The 24,589-nt window shown below is 38.3% G+C and overlaps 1 protein-coding gene across 3 annotated transcripts in view; it reads left to right on the plus strand.

Annotated features, from left to right (window-relative positions):
* The first annotated feature begins 10,846 nt into the window (after positions 1–10,846).
* The window catches only part of ABCC2 (ATP binding cassette subfamily C member 2), a 69,340-nt gene continuing 55,597 nt past the window's right edge, over positions 10,847–24,589 (plus strand). For 2 of the 3 annotated variants that reach the window (XM_069459803.1, XM_069459805.1), the window contains exon 1: positions 23,741–23,891. In XM_069459803.1, coding sequence (XP_069315904.1) covers positions 23,859–23,891 — 33 coding nt within the window. In that variant the 5' untranslated portion in view covers positions 23,741–23,858. Of the gene's footprint in view, positions 11,106–23,740; positions 23,892–24,589 lie in introns of those variants that run through there. The other variant, XM_069459804.1, reaches the window with a different exon arrangement.

Consider the following 24,589-nt stretch of genomic DNA (forward strand, 5'->3'; position numbering starts at 1 on the left):
TATATTACTTTAAAGAAATTTTCACTTAAAGTTATATTACCTGATTGTAGCAAACATCATATTTAATGGTGAAATAGTAGACACTTTTCTCCTGAGATTGTAAGTCAGACAAGGATACCCTCTATCAGCATTTCTATTCATCCTTTTACTGGCTGTCTTAGCTAGTACAGTAAGACAAAAAGAAAGATGTAAGGATTGGAAAGGAAAACATAAAACTAGTTCTTTTCAGACATCATGATTGTATAAAGAAAATCTAAAAAAAAACTATTAGAATTAATAAGTGAATTCAATAAGGTTACTGGATACAAAGTCAATATATAAAAATTATATTCCTATGTTCCAGCAAAAAATTATAAAATGATAAATTTTAAATTATTTCTACAAATATAAAAACAAATTGTACATTTTAAGTAGGTACACTTTTTTGTATGTCAATTATACCTCAAGCTGTGTTTTAAAAAATGATACCGTGTATAACCATGCATAATAATATCAATACAGTATCAAATGCCTGGGAATAAATCTAATGAAAGAAAAATTCTTTAAAATTTAAAAATATATATTTGCATTTTCAGGGCTTTTTCTGCATCGTCTATTAGCACCTGGCTTCCTTTTATCTGTGCTAATCTTTGTAGCATATTCTTGGATTCCTCTCCTGAAAATGCTCTTTCCTTCTCTGCCACATGGCCAGGCTTCAAATTTTTCAAGTTTTTATGCTCTGCTTCCCTTTTAATTATTAAGTTCTCTTAAGTTCAGCCTTCCCACAAAGCTTTAGGGCATGAACAGTCTTTGCTATGATGTAACAAGGGTGACCTTTCCTCTAGTTTTCAGTAAGTTCCTCATTTCCATCTGAGACCTCATCAGCATGGCCTTTACTGTCCATACTCCTATCAGCACTTAGATCACAACCACTTAATCAGTCTCTAATAAGTTCCAGACTTTCCCTCATCTTTCTGTCGTCGTCTTCGGAGCCCTCCAAACTCTTTAAACCTCTGCCCATTACTCAGTTCCAAAGCCACTTTCACACTTTCAAGTGTCTTTATGTCAACAATCCACTCCTTACTACCAATATTCTGTCTTAGACCATTTGTGGTGCTATAAAGGAATACCTAAGGCTGGGTAATTTATAAAGAAAAGAGGTTTCATTGGCTATCATTTCTCCAGGCTATACAAGAAGCATGGTGCTAGCATCTCCAAACCATAGCATCAATGGCACCAATCCAGAAAAATGGTTCCCGTTGTCCAGGCTGCTTTGTACAGCTTGTGGCAGCTGGTGTTTATCTTTCCCCTTCCAGACTTGGGGGTTAGCAGCTTTATAGACAGGGGCAGTCCTGATTATAAACCTGACTGCATTTGCACAAAACAATAGAGTTAGCCTTTCCCTTCCTGCCTTAAATCCTGATGCTAGCTTCTCTTGGTAATAAATGTCCTTTGTGGCATATTTTTCTGCAGAATAGGACACTTTCAATTACAATAAAAACCAGTTCAAGCAGGCATCCTTTCTGCTCAGTGATGTTCTTTTTCTTTCTTTCTTTTTTTCTCATCCAGGCCCTCTTTTTATTTATAGTAATACCAAACCATCCACTTCTAAATTTTCTAGTCTCCCATCAGCTGGAATTAACTAGTTACTGTATATCTTTGGGATCATGTAGTTGTGTCCACTTTGGTGGATATAAGAAAGGAACAAACCAACCATTGAACAGAAGGAACAGAAGGGTATCACACTGCTGCAGCTGGAGTCCGGCAGGAACATCTGAGCATCCCATACCTGAATGCTTAAAGGAAGAAAGAAGGAAAGCTGCTCTTCATTTGTTTTCAAAGCAGATTCATTTGAAAGACAGTGAATAAACGGCCATCAGATGTATAAGCACTTAGACCTTCAGCCTAGGAAAGTTCTTCTAATACATTACCTTGAAACAAATTTATCAATAAATCCCAAAGATTTAGTATAAATAGTACAATACGTATTTGCTTTTCTCTTTTCTTTCTTCAAACACCAAATAAAATGCAGGTGAAGGAGATGAAACACAACTGGAGGCTGACTTAGGAACTTAACGCTAAGAGTAAAAAATTGAAAAAATTAAATTGGTTAATGTGATCTATTTAAAATAAAGCGTTTGGGTACGGCTTTCCAAATAAAGTCAAGTGACAGTTACACTGCTAGGAAGTCCCTGGGGCAAAAAAAAGATTGTTAAGAAGTAATAACCTTAAAAACCCACAAGGCGGGCTACTGCCTTGAGGAGAAAAAGGGACAGGTGAAAGAAGGGCGGGAGAAAGTCAAGGAGAGAGTTTTCTGAGGCTTGTTTTAAGGCCTAATGCATCACAACATTATAACAAAATACTGTAACAAGGGCTATGGGAGTTAGAAGCCAGGAACTGTGGACAAAAACATAAATAACCTGTATATATAATCACAATCTTATATCCTGCAACCTTGCTGAACTTATATATTAATCTTAATGGGGTGTGTATTTCTTAGGATTTTCTATATACAAGATTAGGTTGGCAAATAGCATTTTAATTTCAATCTGGATGGCTTTTATTAACATTTTTCTTGCCTAATTGCCCTGGCTAGAACCTCCAGTGCAATGTTGAGTACTGAGAGTGAACATCTTGTTCTTGTTCCTGATCTTAGGGATAAAGTAGTATTAGGTTATTAAGTATGGAACATTTGATTTCCTTAAGTACTAAGTTTGACAATTGATATCTCTGACATTCACTTTGACACTTCTTGTTGTTTTTTGTTTGGTGAAGGTATATCCTCATTCTTTCAAACGCACATTTTGGCTTGTGATTATCTTTCACATTTTTTTTAAAGCAATTTTTGTGAACCCATGAATAACTAACAAATTCTTTATCTTGCTGATTTGTTTCAAATGGTCCAATATTGTTGGAATAGTAATGTTAAACCTTGCTGCTAATTCACATGTAGGTTGAGATGGATTCGCTTCCACTACAGCTTTCAGCTTATCATTATCCACCTTGGTCTCAGATCGCCCACATGAGTGATCATCAATGCTAAAGCCATTGGATAAAAGGTAGAATGGGAGCTGAATATCCACATGGTGTCAAAATATCACCCTATAGATTATTCGCTAGTCATAAAAGTAGAAACTTTACAATGGACTATCTGGTTGTTGCCACCTTGACTCAGTAATCAAACTTAACATTACTAGCAGTGGAAGAGTATGCTGCTGAAGGATAGAATGCAAGGAGTTGGACCACCTGGAAAGCGGCTGAAACCAAACGTGGTGTGCAGTTGCAAAATCACAAATGCTTGCTTATTTGGATTGCATTGCTCTGGTCCCTCACAGAATTTTTTAAAAAACCAAACCACATTGGCATTATGCCACTGATCTAAATTGAAAATGCATTAGAAAACAGCTGTATAAAATATTTATATAGATAGGTATGTTATTGGGGCCCTAGAGGAGATACTTTTTTTCTTAAGTGTTAGTCTGAAGAATAGGTGGGCTTCTGAACAAGGTTTGTTTATATTTTATGTATATGGAATCATGTCATAATAAAGACATTTTTTTTTCCTGCCTAGCTCTTTTCCTTTCTGAAGCTGCCACTGAAGAATGGTGCTTTCCTGGTGCGATTGTCAATCATATAGCTTCTCTTCCTCTGCCCATGTGAGAGGGCACATGACCCAGGCTAGTCAGTCAGAATGCGTCATTCCTTTGTCGACATTCATTGGTCCAGAGATGAGAACACAACACAAACAGGGCCATTCAAAGTCCTAACAAGGATTTTTTTCTGGAGCTATCAGAAAAGATAAGCTCTTTTTACTAGGATTACTGGTCATAGGACCATGTAAGGCTAGAGCTTTTGTGGCCATCTTTACCACCAACTAGGAAGAGAATCAAATCAACCCAGGCAAATGTCCTGAGGATGTTGTTTTAGTCTCTGGATCCATCTGTGTGTAAAGCTAGATCCATTCATGGATTTTTCTATTAAATGAGCCAATAGTTTTTTTTTGTTACGTTTTTTATTTGTGCCAGTTTGAATTGGATCTCTGTCTCTTGCAACCAAAAGAGGCTTGGTGGGTATAATTACTGATCATTTGCCTCTTTTCAATGATAGGTAGGAAGGTAGCTCAGAGTCAAATTTGCAGCCCATGAGTAGCAAGTGGACAGGATCATAATGAATGAATTATATAATGGGCTTGTCCCTTCTTTTATCTTCCTTTTTCTATTCTTTTTTTTCTTCAGTCATATTTTATCTTGTGCTATTGTATGTATTTTTGTAAACCACTTCAACTCCCTTTTACAGTAGGACAGTAAATACTAGAAATTGTTTTCCATATTATCCTGAGTCTGCACGAGAATAACACTAAGGGTTTATTCCTAGTGGACATCATTGGTTTCCTATCCAAACTTCATCTCTCTGTTTTTTGGGTTTTTTTTTCCCCAGCCCTCATTTTTTTGTAAAAATCACTCTTCTTCCATGTAGCTCATGTGCTTTAGGGAAGACTGACCTCACCCACAGCTTCAGGGATGGGCCTGATTAAATCTAAGAGTAACCTCATCCTCATAAGGAATTGATTCAGGAATTTGCACCGTTGAGACACCCGGAGAAGTTTACTAACGGCTTCTACTTTTGGGAGACCTTCTGAAAATGATCCTTTCCCTCTTTTAGTATGTGTTACGGTGTGTGGATGTGATTTCTGAAACAGCTGCAGCCATCTCACCTACCTATCTGACGATTAAGCTGATGCCAAAAGAGAACAAAACAGAGAATGAGAGGGAGTTGGAGCAAAACCACTGGAATAAATCAGTCCTGAGAACTGCACTGTCTTTGGGTTTTGGTTATTCAAGCCACTTTAAGTTGGGTATACCCTTTTATAAGAATCCTAACATAATTGGAGAATGAGTTCATTTTCCTTGTAGCAGTTGCTATGAAGGTTTCATAGCAATCTTTGTTAGTAGGGTTAAGAACATTCCAAAGCTCTGTGCAGGATGACAGTTGCAAGAGATAGCCTCTTTAGAAAAACTATTTTACTCGTTAAGTCACTTGGTTTGACTGAGTTCAATGGCTTCTAAACCACCTTCCAGCTTACTTAAGCCACTCAGAGTTCAATCAACTTGTTAGAGAATGCACTTTACACCTTGAAATTGTTCAGAAGTCAATTATAGTCTCTGTGAAGATAGGGCCCCTATAAATCAGTCAGCCTATTTGGGGATCTTGCAACTCATTCACAAGAGTCCACTCACAAGACACTGAAGTGATGGTCCTTCCCTTCTTTATTGGTCAAAAAGGAACAGAATCTCCTCTTAGATAAATGATACAGTTGAATCTCATGTCAAAAGTCATTATTATGAGAATAGCATATTTTATTTAGCGCATATCCTCATGACCAGAACTGTACTTGATGCTATATGGATGTAATCTCTACAGTAAAAGAATTGGAGATTGAAATTATAGATTTTAAGATATCCTTCAATAAAATATGGGCCTCTTTTATTGCAAACTCCTTTTGCAAATTATCACCAGTAATCCCTCTCAAATATGTCCCCAAACAAGTAAAAATGCTAAACAAGTTTAAAAGCTAGCTAAAAAGCTAAGTGCTGAAAAAAAGCAGTCTCCCAAAACTTCTACATATATGTCTGAACATATATAAACACACAGAGAAATACATATTTTATAGTCTTGGCAGTAAGCTTAAAGATAGTTGTTCAGCAAATTTTCTTGGACCCACTAATTTTGGCCATTTTCATATTCTCAATACACAAAACTGTCTATAATAATAAAACAACCACAAATTACAAGAGTGACTTTGGTATTATGAGTTTAAACAAGTTTATAGTAAAATGGTCAACATATGTCAAGGTAGTGCTCTTTGTACCACAATAAAAATAAAGTCAGCTTTTTCTTATCAGCAGATTATTGATCATTGTTGGTCAATGGGTTGTTTTGGTGATACTTCCAGGAAGCTATTAATAATATTTTACAGCATTCAACATCTTATATGTATTTCTTTAGTTTATTTTCTTCAGTCCTCTAGTTCCCCTGAAAGTAACCATTATTGACAGTTTCTTATTTCCTTCCAGAAATTTTTTTATAATTTACTTGTATTTATTGCTAGTAAAGTTATATGTTTCTCTATGTGATAATTTACTCTTTATATTGCCCCTCATGTTATTTATGTCAGATATATTTTCTGTTTGGTTGCTTTCATAATAATATTTGTTTTATAAAATTCTCCTTTGAAAATTAAGAAAAAATTATATAAATATATTTTTCTTGCATCACTCTCCCTTTTTTTTTTCAGGACTCAGCAGAATATTTTCCCTCTAGTGCATATCTTTTTATGCTAGTCCAATTTTTTCTGGTTTTTTATGACCTATCAAGAATATATTTTGTAGGATTATGTGAAGTAAAGACCTAAATTATTTCTTTTCTATGTTAATATCCTGCTCTCCAAAAAACATTGAATAGTTCATCCCATTTGCTCTAGTTTATCCCAAGTTAAAGTCTTATTCTTTGAATCTACTAGGAAAATTATTCTGTACCATCAATAACTTTTATTATGTTTATAAGTATATATTCTTTTTAAAAATTACATAAAACTTTTAGTAGTTAACTCTTTTGGTAGAACTTAAGTCTAATTCAATGAGTTCATTCGTTGTTTAATATATCCTTTGCAACTTATCCTTCCAGAAAAATTTTACTGTATTTCAAGTTTTAATAATTAAAGGGAGAATAGTTTTATAATTAAGGAAAATATTTTAAAAATTAGTCTAGGCCGGGCGCGGTGGCTCACGCCTGTAATCCTAGCACTCTGGGAGGCCAAGGTGGGCGGATCGTTTGAGCTCAGGAGTTCAAGACCAGCCTGAGCAAGAGCGAGACCCCATCTCTACTAAAAATAGAAAGAAATTATATAGACAGCTAAATATATATATAGAAAAAATTAGCCGGGCATGGTGGCGCATGCCTGTAGTCCCAGCTACTCGGGAGGCTGAGGCAGGAGGATTGCTTGAGTCCAGGAGTTTGAGGTTGCTGTGAGCTAGGCTGATGCCACGGCACTCACTCTAGCCTGGGCAACAGAGTGAGACTCTGTCTCGGAAAAAAAAAAAAAAAAATTAGTCTTAATTTAATTCTCTGTACATCTTTTTTGGTCCCTGAATATTCTAAAAAGATGTTTTTGTTGTTGTTTTAGAGATACAGAAATGTTCAAGTTATCTTTGGTAAGAGAATTTGGGAGTAGTTTATTATTTCATAGGTATGGTTTTTAATTTTTTCTATAGGAACATGAATTACTAGGCCCAATTTAAAAATATGCAGGGAAAAATGGTCTTTACTATTACCACTTAAATCTGGATATCTATTATAAGATATTACACAAGAATGAAAACCTTCATTGTTTATCTCTAATTATTAACCAAAAGTATACAACTTTATGGGTTATCCTGAACATTGAACTTCTGTAAATATTCCAAAGTTATTTAAGTGCAACCACTTACTAATTAATATTTCCTTACTAAGTAGATATGATTCGGCATATTTTTTGCAAGTCATTCTAATGAAACGTTCCCTTCTACTGAATTATCTCTAAGTACTCAATTATTAATATTTATAGCATTCGCACATATAGAGACCATTAAGACGATATTAGGGAGAAATCATCTTAAGTAAGACCAGCAGAGGTAAGGTTAGAATTCAGGTTTCCTTTATTTATGTCTTGCAGTTTTTCATTGTACAGCCTTCCTGTCCCTATTAAAAATAGCAAGGCATTTACCCCACCCAGTCTTTTGATACTTTTGTTATTCTCAGTGATTCAAGATGATGACGGATAATGGTTCTGCAATGCCTTCTGTAAGTTCTTTTAGAACCTATTTTGGGCTTCAGGAATTTTTATGTTCGTTCCCTGTATAATGTAAAAAGTAAAAGCCTCAGAAGCTCCTGCTTTCCAGTGCCCCAGGAATACCCACTAGTAACAGTTCATTTGAATCAACATTTATATTGTTTGAATCTATAAGTGCAAATGTATTTATCAAAATGGAATCACACTTACTCTCCTGCCACTTGCTTTTTAAAAACAGGCTTTATTTTTTAGAACAGTTTAAGGTTCACAGCAAAACTGAACAGAAGGTACAGAGATTTCCCATAACTCCCTGCCCCCCATATATGTATATCTGTCCTCATTATCAATTTATTAATATCCCGCCATAGTGGTACATTTGTTTCAATTGATGTACTTACACTGACATAACATTATCATCCAATAGTTTACATTAGGGCTCACTTTTGTTTTTGTATATTCCAGAAGGGTTTGGACAAATTTATAATGACATGTATCCACCATTATGGTAGCATAACAAATAGTTTCACTGCCCTAGAAGTCCTCTGTGCTCTGCTTATTCATCCCTTCCTCCCTGCTAACCCCTGGCAACCACTGATCTTTCTACTGTCTCCATAGTTTTGCTTTTGTCAGAATGTCATATAGTTGGAATCACCTCGTACGTAGCCTTTTCAGATTGACTTCTTTCACTTAGTAATATGCATTTAAGTTTTCTACATACATTTTCATGGCTCAGTAGTTCGTTTCTTTTTAGCACTGAATAATATTCCATTGTCTGGTGTATTGAGACAATTGATGTTTAATACAATTATTGAAATAGTTGGATTAGTATCTACCATGTTTGTGACTTTTTCTATTTCTTGCCCTTGTTTCCCTATTTTTTCTTCCACTTCCACTCTTTTACTGCTACAAAATTAAAACCAAAAAGGTTTTAACTGAGTGTTTCATATGATTATATTCTCTCTTCTTTCTCAACATATCAATTATGCTTTTTTAAAAAAGCTTTTTTTAGTGGTTGCCCTAGAGTTTTTAATATACATTTACAACTAATCCAAGTCAAATACCACCATACTGTTTCACAGGTAATGAGAGTACCTTAAAATAACAAAATAATCCTAATTCTCCCTCCCATCCCTTTGCTGTCATTCATTTCACTCATATATAAGCGTACACAATTGAATACATTGTTGCTATTATTTTGAAAGAACTGCTATTTTTTAGATCAATTAAGAATTTTAAAAATTGATTTTACTTTCACTTATCCCTTCTCCAATGCTCTTCCTTTCTTTATGTAGGTCTAAGTTTCTGACCTATATCTAGTCTCGAAAGGACTTCTTTTAACATTTCTTGCATGGCAGGTCTGCTGGCAACAAAGTCCCTCAATTTTTGTTTGTCTGAGAAAGTCTTTATTTCTCCTTTACTTTTTTCCCCTCAGAAACAGTGTCATCTCACTATGCTGCCCAGGAAAGATTCGAACTCCTGGGCTCAAGTTGATCATCCCACCACAGCCTCCTGAGTAGCTGGGACTACAGGCATGCACCTCCTTTACTCTTGAAGGATAATTTCACAGAGTACAGAATTGTATATTGGGTTTTTTCTCTTAACATTTTAAATATTTCACTCCATTCTCTTCTTGCTTGCATGCTTTCTGAGGAAAAGTTGCATATAATTCTTATTTTTTCTCCTCTATAGGTAAGGGTTTTTTCCCTCTGGCAGCTTTTAGAATGTTTTCTTTATCTTTGATTTTCTGCAAGTTAAATAGATGTGCCTGGTTGTAGGGTTTTTTTGGGTTTTTTTTCTTCTTCTTCTTTTGATATTTAACCTGCTTGGTGTTCTTTGAGCTTCCTGGATCTGTTGTTTGTTGGGGAAATTAATATGGGGAAATAGTCTTCAAATATTTATTCTGTTCCTTTCTCTCTTTGTTTTCCTTCTGCTATTCCCACTATGTGTATGTTACACCTTTTATAGTTGTCCCACAGTTCTTGGGTATTCTGTTTATTCATCCTTATTATTTTTCAGTTTGGGCAGTTTCTACGGCGATATCTTCAAGCTCAGATACTTTCCTCAGTCGTGTGCAGTGTACTAAAAGCCCATCAAGAGCATTCTTCATTTTTGTTACAGAGTTTTTTTATCTCTAGTATTTCTTCTTGGTTCTATTTTAGAATTTCCATCTCTCTGTTTACATTGCCCCATCTGTTCTTACAGCTGTCTATTTTATCCATTGGAGCCCTGGGCGTATTGATCACAGTAGTTTTAAATTTCTGGTCTGATAATTCCGACATCCCAGCCGTATCTGAGCCTGGTTCTGATGCTTGCTCTGTCTCTTCAAAGCAAGTTTTTTTGCCTTTTAGTATGCCTTGTAATGTTTTCTTGCTAGCAGAACATGATGTACTGAGTAAAAGGAACTGCTATAAATAGGCCTTTAGTAATGTGGTGTAAAGTGGCAGGGGGGAAGGAAGAGTTCTATAGTCCTGTGATTAGGTCTCAGTCTTTTGGTGACCGTTTGTCTCTAGACTGAATTGCACAAGTGCTTTTCAATTCCTCCCATCCCCCTTACATGGGACAGGATGGCTGGAGTGGACTGGGGTTAATTATTTCCCTTCTCCCACATGGAAGGCTGCGAGACACTGGAGTTGGTTACTTCTCTTCTCCTGCTGTCAGTTAGGCTCTGATAAAACCCCAACAGGTTAGGCTCTTTAAATAGTTTCTCCTGAGGACAGACTTTGTTTAGAACTGCAGTCCCCAAACCCCCAGCTACAGCCCCGTACCAGTCTATGACCTGTTAGAAACTGGCAGAGCATCACCACCTGAGCTCTGCTGCCCCCCTTCCACCCTCCACTGGCTGTGGAAAAATTGTCTTCCATGAAAATTAGGAACAGCAGGAGGTGAGCGGCAGGTGAGCAAGCAAAGCTTCATCTGTATTTACAGCAGCTCCACATGGCTCACATCACCGCCTGAGCTCTGCCTCCACACCCAACCCCACCCGTCGAAAAATTGTCTTCCATGAAACCGGTCCCTGGTGCCAAAAAGGTTGGGGACTGCTGGTTTAGAAGAACGAATGCTCTGGTGTATTTCAAGTGGTTACTTTCCCCATCGCCCTGCTGGAAGCACGAGGAGATTTTTCTCCAATATTCACTGTGAGAACCTCTTTGTGCTCCTGGAGGTAAAACTCACAAAAGTGACTAAGTCACTCTGGAGTTTTTATCTCTCAGACTTATCTACATGGAACATCTAGCAATTCATCAATTACAGCTCAGACTTTCCTGCCCCAGCACTGGCTCCTGCTGAAGTTTCTGCTCCAGTAAGTTGTGATTCTCAGTATTTCCATGTCTGTCTCCCCAGTTTGGGAGCAGCAGTTTGCCCTGTGTCCTTACTAAAGATCTAAGAAGAGTTGTTGATTTTTCAATTTGTTCAGCTTTTCATTTATTGTTAGGACAGAGTAGTGACTTGCAGACTCCTTACATGGATCAGCCCACTTGCTTTTTTTATTCAATAATATATCACACATATATGGTCCCTGTCAGTACATATTTTATAATTTAAACAATTTGTTTTGATGAATATTTAGATCCTCCATGATCCCCTTTTTTGATTCCTTAGAATGTTTTAAACACAAGAAAGAAAAATCCTACTTGTTTTAAAACATGGTTATAATTTCTATTTTTTTCTTTCTTTTCTTTTCTTTTTTTTGTTTTTTTTTTTTGAGACAGAGTTTCACTCTGTCTCCCAGGCTGAATTTATTTATTTATTTATTTATTTATTTATTTTTTTGAGACAGAGTCTCACTCTGTTGCCCAGGCTAGAGTGAGTGCCGTGGCGTCAGCCTAGCTCACAGCAACCTCAAACTCCTGAGCTCAAGCGATCCTCCTGTCTCAGCCTCCCGAGTAGCTGGGACTACAGGCATGCACCACCATGCCCGGCTAATTTTTTCTATATATATTTTTTAGCTGTCCATATAATTTCTTTCTATTTTTAGTAGAGATGGGGTCTCGCTCTTGCTCAGGCTGGTCTCGAACTCCTGAGCTCAAACGATCCGCCCACCTTGGCCTCCCAGAGTGCTAGGATTACAGGCGTGAGCCACCGCGCCCGGCCCAGGCTGAATTTAGTGGCGTGATCATAGCTCACAGCAACCTCAAACTCCTGGGCTCAAGTGATCCTCCTGCCTCAGCCTACAAGCAGCTGGGACTACAGGCACGCACCACCACGCTAGGCTGATTTTTCATTGTCTTTTTCTTTCTTTTTGGGGTGGGGTGGGGGTGGGGTAGAGACAGGGTCTCACTTTTGCTCAGGCTAATCAGATTATAATTTCTAATACAGATTATAATCTTTGTTAATTTCTTCCTGAGGTAGATGCTCAGAAAACATTTTATATTCACAAAATGAAAAAAAAAAAAAAAACTCTCCAGCAAACTAGAAGAATTAATTGTGTGATGAAAGAGCCAGATTAAAGGTGGAAGCAGGTGCGTTTATCTATTAAGAATTTTGATTAGTTAAAGCAGTGATTCTCAAAGTGTGGCCCAGAGATCCCTGGGGGTGGTGAGACACTTTCAGGGGATCTGTAAGAGCAAAACTGTTTTCATAATAATACTGGGATGCTATTTGCCTTTTTAAACTCTCATTCTTTCACAAGTGTACAATGGAGTTTTCCAGAGACTACATGATGTGTGATATCACCCTGTTACCTTAGCTAGAGTGCAGTGGCATCATCATAGCTCACTGTAACCTCAAACTCCTGAGCTCAAGCAATCCTCCTGCCTCAGCCTCCCAAGTGACCAGGACTACAGGTGCATGACACCACACCTGGCTAATTTTTCTATTTTTTTTTTTTTTTTTTGGTAGTGACAGGGTCTTATTCTTGCTCAGGCTGGTCTCGAACTCCTGAGCTCAAGCCATCCTCCCACCTTGACCTCCCAGAGTGCTAGGATTACAGGCTTGAACCACCACACCTGGCCTGTAATTATTTTTTCATTTCAAAATATTAAGGGGGTACAAATGTTTTTATTACATGGATACATTGTATAATACTGAAGTCAGGGCTTTTATTAATAGTGTGCCCATCAACAGAATAGTGTTCATTGTACCTGATAGGTAGGCTTTTATCTTTCACCCCCTCCCACACTCCCCCCTTCTTGGTTTCCAATGTTCATTGTGCCTGTGTGTACCCATCGTTTAGCTCCCACTTACTAGTGAGAACATGTGGTGTTTGTTTTTCCATTCCTGAGAAAATTGTTTATTTATTTATTTTTGATGCAGGGTCTTGCTATGTTGCCTAGGCTGATCTCAAACTCCTGGCCTCAAGTGATCCTCCTGCCTCAGCTTCCTGGGTAGCTGGGACTATAGGCATATGCCACTGTGCACAGCCCTCATAAATTTTTTTAGACTAATAATTGTCCCCAGAAATCTTCATTACCTGGGTAATAGGTCTTTTCGTACTCTCTTGGTGTGTATATATCACCAGTCTTGACATCTGAACCATGTTTTGGGTTGCAGGAACCATCCTGCCTCTGCAGGGTGATCACAACAGATAGTAAGATGTAATGTGTAATGGAATAATCTTTTCAACTACAAATTTAAAAACCATTGTGACCTTATATTATCCTTGTTGAAAGACAAAACAAAACTTAAGATTATGGATCCCCAACAGTCTTGCTGGAAGGCTTTCATACGACTCTAAATTTGAAGAATCTACTCCTTAAAATGGAAACCTAGGTGTGCAGCTCTCCTATTATCAAGCGGAGCTTCGTGGAAGTACTTCTTTAGAAAGGTAACCTAGGATTGGAACTTCCCCTGCGTCAGTGTCTGGGATCTAAGTATGGCAAGATTCTAGAGATCTGCCTTTGTTTCACTGTCAAATGAGCTACTTTCCAAACTGTGGGAGATCTCTTATTTAAAGCCCCTCTGTCAGCTCTTTGGGTTGTCGTGGGGGTCCCTTTGCCCTCAGTCCTGCCCCGGTGCTTTCTATGTCCTGAGAGATCTCATTCAGCCCTGCTGCCTGCTGCCTCCCGGACCATTGCCAGGGTGAGTGGGACTGCCTGAAATCCTGGGAAGGTGGAACTGCTTTGGAGTCTTCTCTCGACTCTTCTGCCCTTGCTTAGCCTTCTGTAAGTGAAAGCATAGAGTGCCGGGGGGGTTACTTTCAGCTCTCCTCACTCCCTAATTCCCTTTTCATGGCGCTATTCTCAGCACTTGGGAAACACCAGTGGCAAAGAGTTAGGGTAGTGCGGTCTGTTTCTAGAGCTCCTCTAGATTCTAATCTATTTCGCTGGCCCCACACATGGCCTTGAAAAGTTTGTTAGAAGTTGGCCTGGTTTCTCCTGAATCCCATCTGCAGTGGATTTCTACCGCTGCTCCTCCACCACCACCTGGTTTCAGGTAGAGATGAAAGCTGCTATGGCGTCTTCTGTATTATAAGGCCTTGTTATTTCTCGAGTTTAGTTCAGGGTTGGCAAACTTCTTCTATAAAGTGCCACACAGTAAATATTTGGGGAGGGATGAAAGATCACCTATTGGGTACAATGTGCACTCCTCGGGGCATGGGTACACCAAAAGCCCAGACTCTACCACTCTACAACATATACCTGTGACGGGAATTCCACGCATACCCCCTACATCTACTAACATTTTAAAAACTTGAAAATATTTTGGGCTTTGTGGGCCAAGAGGCAAAATCCAGCGACTGTTTTCATTGACTAGTCCTTTTCACATTTTATATTTCGAAACGTAAAAACCATTCCTAGCTCCAGGGCCAGACAAAATGAGTCAGCTGGATTTGACCCACAGGCCATAGTTTGACAGCTCCTTCTTTGGTTCATTCAGGTTTCTTTGTGTCTTCACTAATGAATTTTTAAAAATCTATGATTATGTCACCTTTCCAATTTTGTTTCTTTTGGTACAATGAGAGCAACAGTATCTCGTGATTTTCTTTTTTTGTATGTGTGTGATTTTTCTATATGCAAATCAGAGGTCTGAGTCTAAGTAAGCCAAACTCAGTCATACTTTCTTCTACCGAGATTTTATCAACCCTTTATTGCTACATTCAATCTCTTTCTAAGAAAGAAGTTTCTTGGATAACACCAAGGAACTTCCATATTCTGTAGTCTTATGCTTTAGTATTCCAGATCCCAAACTGAGGGCTCCCTTGGTGTTCCTTTAGAAAGCTTCTCTGTCTTTAAAAAAAAAAAAAAAAATTGTCCTCTATTTGATTGAAGCAGAGCAAGAAAAATACTGAACTTCTAGTTCCTATTAATACTTCCCAGCATAACCCAAGTTTCTCCAGATCTCAGTGGCCTGTGGCTACACACTGGTCTCCATTAACTGTACTAATCTAATTTCCACTGGCTCTCGTTTTCAGCAGTTCATGCAGGACTTCAACCCAGCATTAAAATCCCCCGTTGACTCTGTTTTAGTTATCTATTGCTGCCTAAAAAAGAAGCATAACATAGAGTGACTTAAAACAACGATGTACTGTTCGTCATAATTCTGCGTGTTGATTGGGTGGTTCCTGCTGCTCTTGCCTGAGTTTACCCATGTGTCTGCATCCGGCTGGGAGGTCAGCTGCGGTCCTGGATGGTCCTGGATGGCCTCGTTCACAATGCTGGGGCCTCAGCTGGAACAGCTGGGGTGACTGACCCAATCTCTCTCTCTCCATGTGATCCACTTTCCACACAATGCCTCATCTTCAGGTAGGTAGACAGGGCTTCTTTACATGATGGCGGAAGCTTTCCAAGAGAGTGAAGGTGACAACTGCAAAACCTTTGGAGTTTTAGGCTCCATAATTTACCTGGTATCACTTCTGTCACTTTCTACTAATCAAAGCAAATTACAAGACCAGTCCAGATTCAGAGGGTCGAGAAATAGACAGCTCCTCTTATTGGGAAGAGGTATGAAAAATTTGTGGCCATTATTTACCACATACAGCAGGTCTTTGAATAATGTTATTTTGTTCAATGTAATTTCATTATAATGAAAAAAAATTGAATCCTGGCTGACCATTTCTGTGTGGGTTTTCTCTGAGTGCTCCGGTTTCCTCCCACATCCCAAACATGTGCATGTTGCTGTGTCTATGTGAATGTCCTGCAAGACATTGCTATTACTTTTGCTTTAGATGGTTGATATTTAAAAGAAATATATACATACATAAGCATATAACTTATTAAATGTAGAATATATATAATAAAAATGCTTAAAATAGGTCTTTTATATGTATCCAGATGTTCACCCTTTCTGGTGTTCCTCATTCCTTCCTGCAGACCCAGGGTTGTTTCTGGCATCCTTTCCCTTTGGCCTGAAAACTTGTTTAAAAATTTCTTTTAGTGTGAGGCTATTGGAGACAAATTCTTTTAGGTTTTGTCAGTGTGAGAATGTCTTTATTTCACCATTATTTTTGAGGGGTATTTTCACTGTTTTTTAAAGACATAACCACAATATTATTTTTACATCTAAAAAATTAACGTAACTTCTTTAATACTACATAAAATATCCAGTCATTATTCATATGTCCCTGATTATACATATATGTGTGTGTATACTTTTTATATAGTTGGGGTTTTTTAAATTGTTTATATTTCAAGTGTACAATTTAATGAGTTGATATACATATACACTGTGAAATAATCACCACTATAAAGATAATTAACATATCTATCATCTCCCGCAGTTACTCCCTTGCCAACACTTGTTATCTTTTTTTTTTTTTTTAAATAATAGCCAGCCTAACCAGCGGGCATGAGGTGATATCTCACTGTGGTTTTGATTTGCACTTTCCTAATGACTTCTGAAGTTGAGACTTTTTCATATACCTGGTGGCCATTTATTTGTATATCTTCTTTGGAGAAGTGTCCATTCAAGTCCTTTGCTCATTTTAAAGTTGGGTTATTTGGAGGTTTTTGCTATGGAGTTGTCTAAGTTCCTTATAGCATATTTAGGGTATTAACCCCTTTTCGGATACATGCTTAGCAAATATTTTCTCCCATTCTGTAGGTTGCCTTTGCATTCCTGGTTTCCTTTGCTATATGTAGCTGGTTTTTAAAATCAGTAACAAGGTCTATACAGTACTCATTTGGCTGAGATGTCTCTTCTCGTCTAATCTGTAAGTTCCTTCTACTCCTTTTCTTCTTTTACTTGTTAAGAAATGGAGTCGTTTGTATTATAGAATCTCCCATGTTCTGGATTTTGCTGATTGTATTCCTATGGGGTCTTTTAGCATGTTTCTGAATTTCTTATAAACTGGTAGTTAGATCTAGAATTTGACCAGATATAGGTCTAACTTTTTAGCTAGAATACCTCATTGGTGGTAATATTTACTTCCTTTTTCATCATATCACAGGGCACATAATACTTGTGAAGGAGCTCAAGAAATTTCATCCCAAAACATGACTCGTTGGTATAAACAGTATTTTGAATTAAAGGCCTTTAGAAATCAACAAGCATTGGCAGGGGCTTTCCCTCTTTCTTCATAAAAAACCAGACCCATCACAAAGAACAATCAACTTCCCTTCCCCTCCCTGTTATCTCAACATATTACAGGAAAGACGATCAAGAATGCAACCAGACCTGGCCCAAACCATTTTATTTTATTTTTAATTTTAATTTTTAATTATTACGGGTACATAATAGTTGTATATCTTAACAGGGTAGATGTGATGTTTTGATACACACATACAATGTGAATTAATCCAATTGGGATAATTGGGACAGCCATCACCTCAGGCATTTAACATTACTCTCTATTAGGAACATTCTAATTCCACTCTTTTAGTTATTTTAAAGCATACCCTAACTTATTATTGATTATAATCACTTTCTTGTGCTATCAAATATTGTTCATTCTATCTAACTATATTTTTGCATAAATTAACCATTCTCACTTTATCCCCCCTCCCATTTTTGTTCAGGTTGGCTGTGGCTATTCTGGGTCTTTGGTGGTTCCATATAAATTTTAGGATTAGTTTTTCTATTTCTGTGAAGAATGTAATTGGTATTTTGATGGGGATTGCACTGAATCTGTAGACTGCTTTGGGTAATATGGACATTTTAGCAATATTGATTTTTCTAATCCATGAGCATGGAATAGCTTTCAATTTTTTTGTGTCCTCTTCAACTTCTTTCATAAATGTTTTATAGTTTTCATTATAGAGATATTTCACTTCTTTGGTTAAGTGTATTCCTAGATTTTTTTTTTTTTGTAGCTATTATAAATGGGATTAGTTTCTTGTTCAGATTGTTTACTATTGGCATATAGATGTGCTACTGATTTTTGTATGTTGATTTTGTATCCTACAACTTTACTGCATTTGTTTATCTGTTCTAATAGTTTTTGGGTAGAGTCTTCAGGTTCCTCTAGAAATAAAATCATTTCATCTGCAAACAAGGATAATTTGACTTCTTTTCAAATTTGGATGCCCTTTATTTCTTTCTCTTGTCTGATTGCTTCCAGTACTGTGTTGAATAACAGTGGTGAATGTGGGTATCCTTGTCTTGTTCCAGATCTTGGAGGAAAGGCTTTCAGTTTTTCCCCTTTGGTATGATACTAGCTGTGGGTCTGTCATATATTGCTTTTATTGTGTTGAAGTTTCTTCTATACCTAGTTTTCTGAGAGTTTTTACCATGAAGAGATGTTGAATTTTATCAAATACTTTTTCAGCATTAATTGAAATGATCATATGTTTTTTGCCCTTCGTTCTGTTGATTCGATGCATCCCATTGATTGATTTGCATATGTTGAACCATCCTTGCATCCCTGGGATGAATCCCACTTGATCATGATGAATAATCTTTTTAATGTCTTATTGAATTCATGTTCATTTTTTTAATTTTTAAAATTTTTATGAAAGGGAGAGTGAGTATGGGGGTTTGATTTCTGTTTTCTTTTTTTTGAGACAGAGTCTTACTCCATTGCTCTGGGTAGAGTGCAATGGTGTCATCGTAGCTCACTGCAATCTCAAACGCCTGGGCTCAAGTGATCCTCCTGCCTCAGCCTCCCAAGTGGCTGGGACTACAGGCACATGCCACCACACCCAACTGAGAAATTTTTAAATTTCCTTCTTTATCCCTTCATTGACCCACTCGTCATTCAGGAGCATACTGTTTAATTTCAACATGTTTGTATATTTTCCAGTGTTCCTCTTGTTATTGATGTCAAGTTTTATTCCATTGTGGTCAGAGAAAATATTAATACTTGATATTATTTCAATTTGGGGTTTTTTTTTTTTGAGACTTGTTTTGTGGCCTAACATATGGTCTATCCTTGAGAATGATTGATCCATGAGCTAAGGATAATAATGTGAAATCTGCAGCTGTTGGATGAAATGTTCTGTAAATATCTATTAGGTCCATTTGATCCATAGTGAAGACTGAGTCCAATGTTTCATCATTGGTTTTCTGTCTGGATGGTCTGTCTAATGCTTAAGTGGAGTGTTGAGGTCTCCAACAATTATTTTATTGGGGTCTATCTCTTTCTTTAGCTCTGATAATATTTGCTTTATATATCTGAGTGCTCCAGTGTTGGGTGAATATATATTTAGAATTGTTATATCCTCTTGCTGAACTGACCCCTTCATCATTATATCATGACCTTCTTTGTCTCTTTTTACGGTTTTTGTCTTGAAATCTATTTTATCTGATAGAAGTATAGCCATTCCTGTTGTCTTGAAGTTCATTGAGCTTCTTTATGACAGCTATTTTGAATTCTTTGTCTGAAATGTCACCTATCTCCATCACTCTGGGATTGGTCACTGGTACCTTATTTAGTTTGTTTAGTTAGGTCACATCTTCCTGGATGTTCTTGATGGTTGTGGACGTTCGTCAATGTCTGGACATTGAAGAGTTAGGTATTTATTTTAATCTTCATAGTCCAAGTTTGTTTGAACCCATCCTTCTTGAGAAGGCTTAACAGATACTCAAAGGGAATTGAATGTTGTGGTCTAAGTCTCTGGTTGCTACAGCCATATCAGCACTGGGGGTCCCCCAAGCTCAGTAATGCTGTGACTCTTGTATACTCCTGGTGGTACCACCTTGATGAGATTGGATTACCAGGCAAAGTCTTCCTTTCCTCACTCTCTGTGCTGGACTGCTGGAATTGGGGAAGGAGTGACGTGGCTACTCCTTATGTCCACCAGGTCACACCTGAGACCAGCCTATTCTCATCCAAAGTCAGTGGTGACTGTTGCCTGGCTACCTCTGATGTTTATTCAAAGCCCAGGGGCTCTTTAGTCAGCAGTTGGTGAATCCTGCCAGGACTAGATCCTTTCCTTTAGGGCAGTGTGTTTCCTTCTGGCCCAGGGTGGGTCCAGAAATGCCAGGACAGAGAGCATCCTAAAGGTTTTATTGAGAGGTTTATACAAATTTTTCAGAGGCTTACTACATTAGATCCTGTAGCACCAGAGCGCAGAGATCTTTTAACTTCTGCCCTAGTTGGAAATATACTTCCAAATATTAAAAAAAAAAAAAATTCAAAACAGTATAGTTGGCTGGGCTGGTTAGCTTCTAAGTGTTATAATGGAAAGCAGCTACACAGTTTTTTGCAAATGGCTTGCAGGAGAAAAAAAAAGAAAGAAAAGAAAGAAAGACTTGAAATTTGCAGTCCTTTGCAGGTTGAATCCCTGCAGAACCAAAAACAGTCCTCTGAAAATGGACTAAAATCCTCTTGTTTTTCTGATCAGTCACAGTCTATTCCTCTGAGATGTCTACAGATACTGCAAAAAACCTGGACATTGGAAAAATGCTTGTCTGGCCCTTAAAAGAAAGGGAAACTAAAAAAAAAAAAAAAAAAAAAGCCCTCCCCCAAACCCAGCAGGTTCATTTTTCTCCTCTTATGGGACAAGATGCCATTGATTGATGGGGTCAGCTGATCTTCAGTTGCACCCCAGACTCCACCATTCAACTTAACATAGAGGATCGGAACTGGATTTTCTAATTGATACTGATTCTACTGATACTTCCATCAGGGAATTATCTCTACCTCTCACCCTCTAATTCTGTTCAAGCTATTGGAGTCTCTGGGCAACCTATTTCATTATCTATCTCTCAGGTCACCCCATATCTCGAGGCCCCCTGGACACCCACCTTGCCTTTCTAATGTCTGACTCCTCACCTGTAAACCTTTTAGGTAGAGGCCTGTTATGTAAATTTAATGCCACCATACAATATAATGAAAAAAGTGTTTTTCTTTCTCTGCCGTCAGACCCAACTACAAACTTCTTGCTCTCCTTAGTGGAGACCTAGTCTGATTTAAATTCCTCCAAAGATACAGTCTTACAGGACAGATATACTCTGGGCAAATCGTGCAAATGAGGCCAGACTGCTGCTGAGTGCAGAACACATATGCCTTTCCTGGAAAAGAAATAAACCCTTCCTTTCAGTAGTCCAATACCCCCTCTCATGAGATGCAGAAGGGGGAATTGAAACTGTAATAGGGTCCCTCTTACAACAGGGGTACTTTTCTTCATCACCTCACCCTATAATATCCCAAATCTACCAGTAAAAAAAAAAAAAAAAAGAAGGAAAATTTGATTCAGATGGGAATGAAATCTATCGATTTGTACAGGATCTGAGAGTCATAAACTCCTTTGTAATCCCTCAACACCCCGTGTGCCTAATCCTGCTGCTATCCTTACCTCAATTCCTGCTGATGCAGGCTGGTTCGCAGTAACTGATCTCTGCTCAGCTTTCTTTTCCATTCCCTTGCACCCTTTCTCACATTGCTCTTTGCATTTACCTTCAGAGGGAGACAATTAACATGGACCCGAATACAAGGATACTGTGGTATTCTTTGATATTCTCTCAAATCGTCAAAGCTGAGTTAGACTCTATAACCTTTACCCAGGGATTCAGTCTTGTTCAGTATATTGATGATCTTTCGCTCTGTAACCAGACTAAGCAGGGCGCCCTCTTAGACTCTTTCATTCTTTTAAAGGCTGTAGCTGAGAGAGGCCATAAGGCCTCCAAGTCTAAGCTTCAGTGGGCACGGACAACTGTTACTTACTTAGGACATGAAATATCTCAGGGCACTCGAAAGCTCACCCCAAAATGCTTTTGAGTCAATCCTGTCCATCCCTCTTCCTCAAACTAAGAAACAGCTACGTAAATTTCTAGGAGCCCTTGGCTACTGCTGCCAATGGATGCCTAATTCTGCTGGTCTCAGGAATTCATTATATTCCCTCCTCCCAGACAGTATTCAGGAGCCTATTCTCTGTTTCTCACAGGCATTAAACTCCTTTAAAGCCCTAAAATTAGCATTATGCATACCTCCTGCTCTGGGCTTACCTAATTTTGATAAACCTTTCTGGCTATATTGCCATGAAAATAAGGGGATTGCTGCTGGTACTGTAAGATAGCCTTTTCCACTCAGATCCCTCCTATAGCATATTTTTCATGCCAGTTGGATCCCGTGGCAACAGGAGCAGCAGCTGCCATCCTGATTGACGAAGCCAGCACCTAACATTAGGTTCCCCTGTTCACCTCCCTGTTCTCCAGGCTGTGTCTGCTCTCCTACAAGTTCATAAAACATAGCACCTCTCTACCGGATGACAGACCACCAATGAGCAAGCCTCATTAACCAATCCCTCCATTATTATACATCGTTGCAACACTTTAAACCCAGCTACCCTCCTACCTCTCCCCTGATGATGGAGACCCCCACTCCATTTCACGTGATTGCCTTACAGCTGTCGATATGGTTTCAAAGCCAAGAGAGGATCCCTCGCACATTCCTGTAGACAACCTGGACTCACTCCTCTTTTGTGACAGCTCTTGTAAACAGAATTTCAAAGGAAGTATAATAACTGGCTATGCTATAGTTTCCCCATGTGAAACCCTTGAAGCATATTCTCTGCCTGCTATAAAGTCAGCACAAGCTGCTGAACTTTATAGTTCTCACTAGAGCTTGCACACTGGCAAAAGGAAAAACTGCCAGAATTTACACAGACTCCAAATGTGCTTTTGGAGTCGGCCATGCAGTCGGCACAATTTGGAAATCCCATGATTTCTTAACTTCTGCTGGCACTTCTATTGCCAGTGGGCCTATAACTGCTGCCCTATTACAAGCTATTCACCTTCCTTCTAAGAATGCTATTGTTCATTGCCCAGCCCACACTAAGGAAATGGATTCTGTATCCCTAGAATATGATAGAACAGACAGTACTGCTAAATATGCAGCCAAAATGGCCCTCCCCGTCCTTTTCTACTCAATTTATTACTCCGCCCTTATCCCTGTCTGATATTATTGATTATTAGACTAATGCCCTCCAATCTGAAAAGGAAAGGTGGATACAAAATGGTGCTAAACAATTATCAAATGGATAATTCCATATGTATGTGGGCCAAATGGGATTACCTGTGGCCCCTTTTCTTTTAACTTTTTGGTTTGCACTTAACTCCCATCAAATGGGACATATGTGCAAGGAATTAAAAAATAGTTGGTATCATCCTGGGGTCTACTAAATCTCTGACCAAATTATTTCCCAGTACACTATTCGTAAATCTCACCCAATCTCTAGAGGAAACCAACACTCTCCAGGAAGCCCTCAAAGGCCCAGGCTGCCCCTTGTGGCATTCCACATTGATTTTATAGATTTACCTCCAGCTTTAGGCTTTTCTCACTGTTTGGTTATTGTTTGCATGTTTAGTGGATGGACTGAATGCTGTCCAACTAGGTGTGCTGACACTGCTACAGTGGTAATGAAATTAGTAACTGAGATTATTCCTCATTTTGGTATTCCTTTATGGATTGCTCTCCTAATTTGTCACCCACCTCTGATGACATCTTTCATGCTTCCTTATAAAGGCTGTGCTATTTGGCAACTGGTGAGTCTACCTGGCCTTGGGGCTCTATAGTCACGTGTATATCCACTGGGATGATATCAGGTGCAACTAGGCAAAGTTAACTATTAAATTGTTGAGATGAAAGGTCAGGCGATCTGCTTTTAGTTGGAACATCAGGACGTCAGAATGGGAGATAACACATTGCTACTCATCTTCCACCTACTTCAGGGAAAAGAGTAGAGAAGAAACAACACAGTAATAGAAGAGTCTTCATTCCAGAAGTGCTCCAGGAATCATGCTGGAGAAGTTCTGCAACTCTACTTTTTGGGTGAGACATTATATTTATCTTAACTGTTGACTCTTCTCAGACCAGAACAAGTAGTAGATTAGCAGAGTGGCCACCAAAAAGAACCAGAAAAGTTAGATGTGCAGTTGGTCTGAGGCTCAGGCTTTTTCAGAAAGGGTAATTCATAGTATTTCCAGGGGATATAATATCTGGAAAAAGTAATATAATTTATTCTCTAATATATATTTATTGTATCCCAAATGCTTTTCTTGGACTAGCTAGCTGCAAAATTGCCCTCTCTAAAGAGAAATAGGGGAAAAGCTTCTAATCTCATCATTGTTAGGAAGGGGAATTGTTGTTGTATAGTTTATGGGGTAGGAGGAAAAGAAGGTCCATGACTGAGTCTTGTCGAGATATGTTGATGTTGAAATGATAGTGATGTGTTGTAGAAGAACCGGCAGCTAATGACATGGACATGGTAGATTAGCAGAGTGGCCACCAACAAGAACCAGAAAAGTTCTCAACTTCTGTTGAGGCCAGGGATGTAAATTTGGGCATCATGAGCATTGAGATAATTTTTGAACCTGTAGCACTAGACAATACTATTTTTAGGGAAAATGAACGGAAGAGGCACTGCTTAGAGGGTGAACATGCATAGTGTAGCATCATGGAGTCATAGACAGCAGAGAATTTCAAGAAAGAGGGCAATCAACAGTATCAAATGGTTGAGTGGAATAGAA

Source organism: Eulemur rufifrons, chromosome 28 (assembly GCF_041146395.1).
Source record: "Eulemur rufifrons isolate Redbay chromosome 28, OSU_ERuf_1, whole genome shotgun sequence".
NCBI lineage: Eukaryota > Metazoa > Chordata > Mammalia > Primates > Lemuridae > Eulemur > Eulemur rufifrons.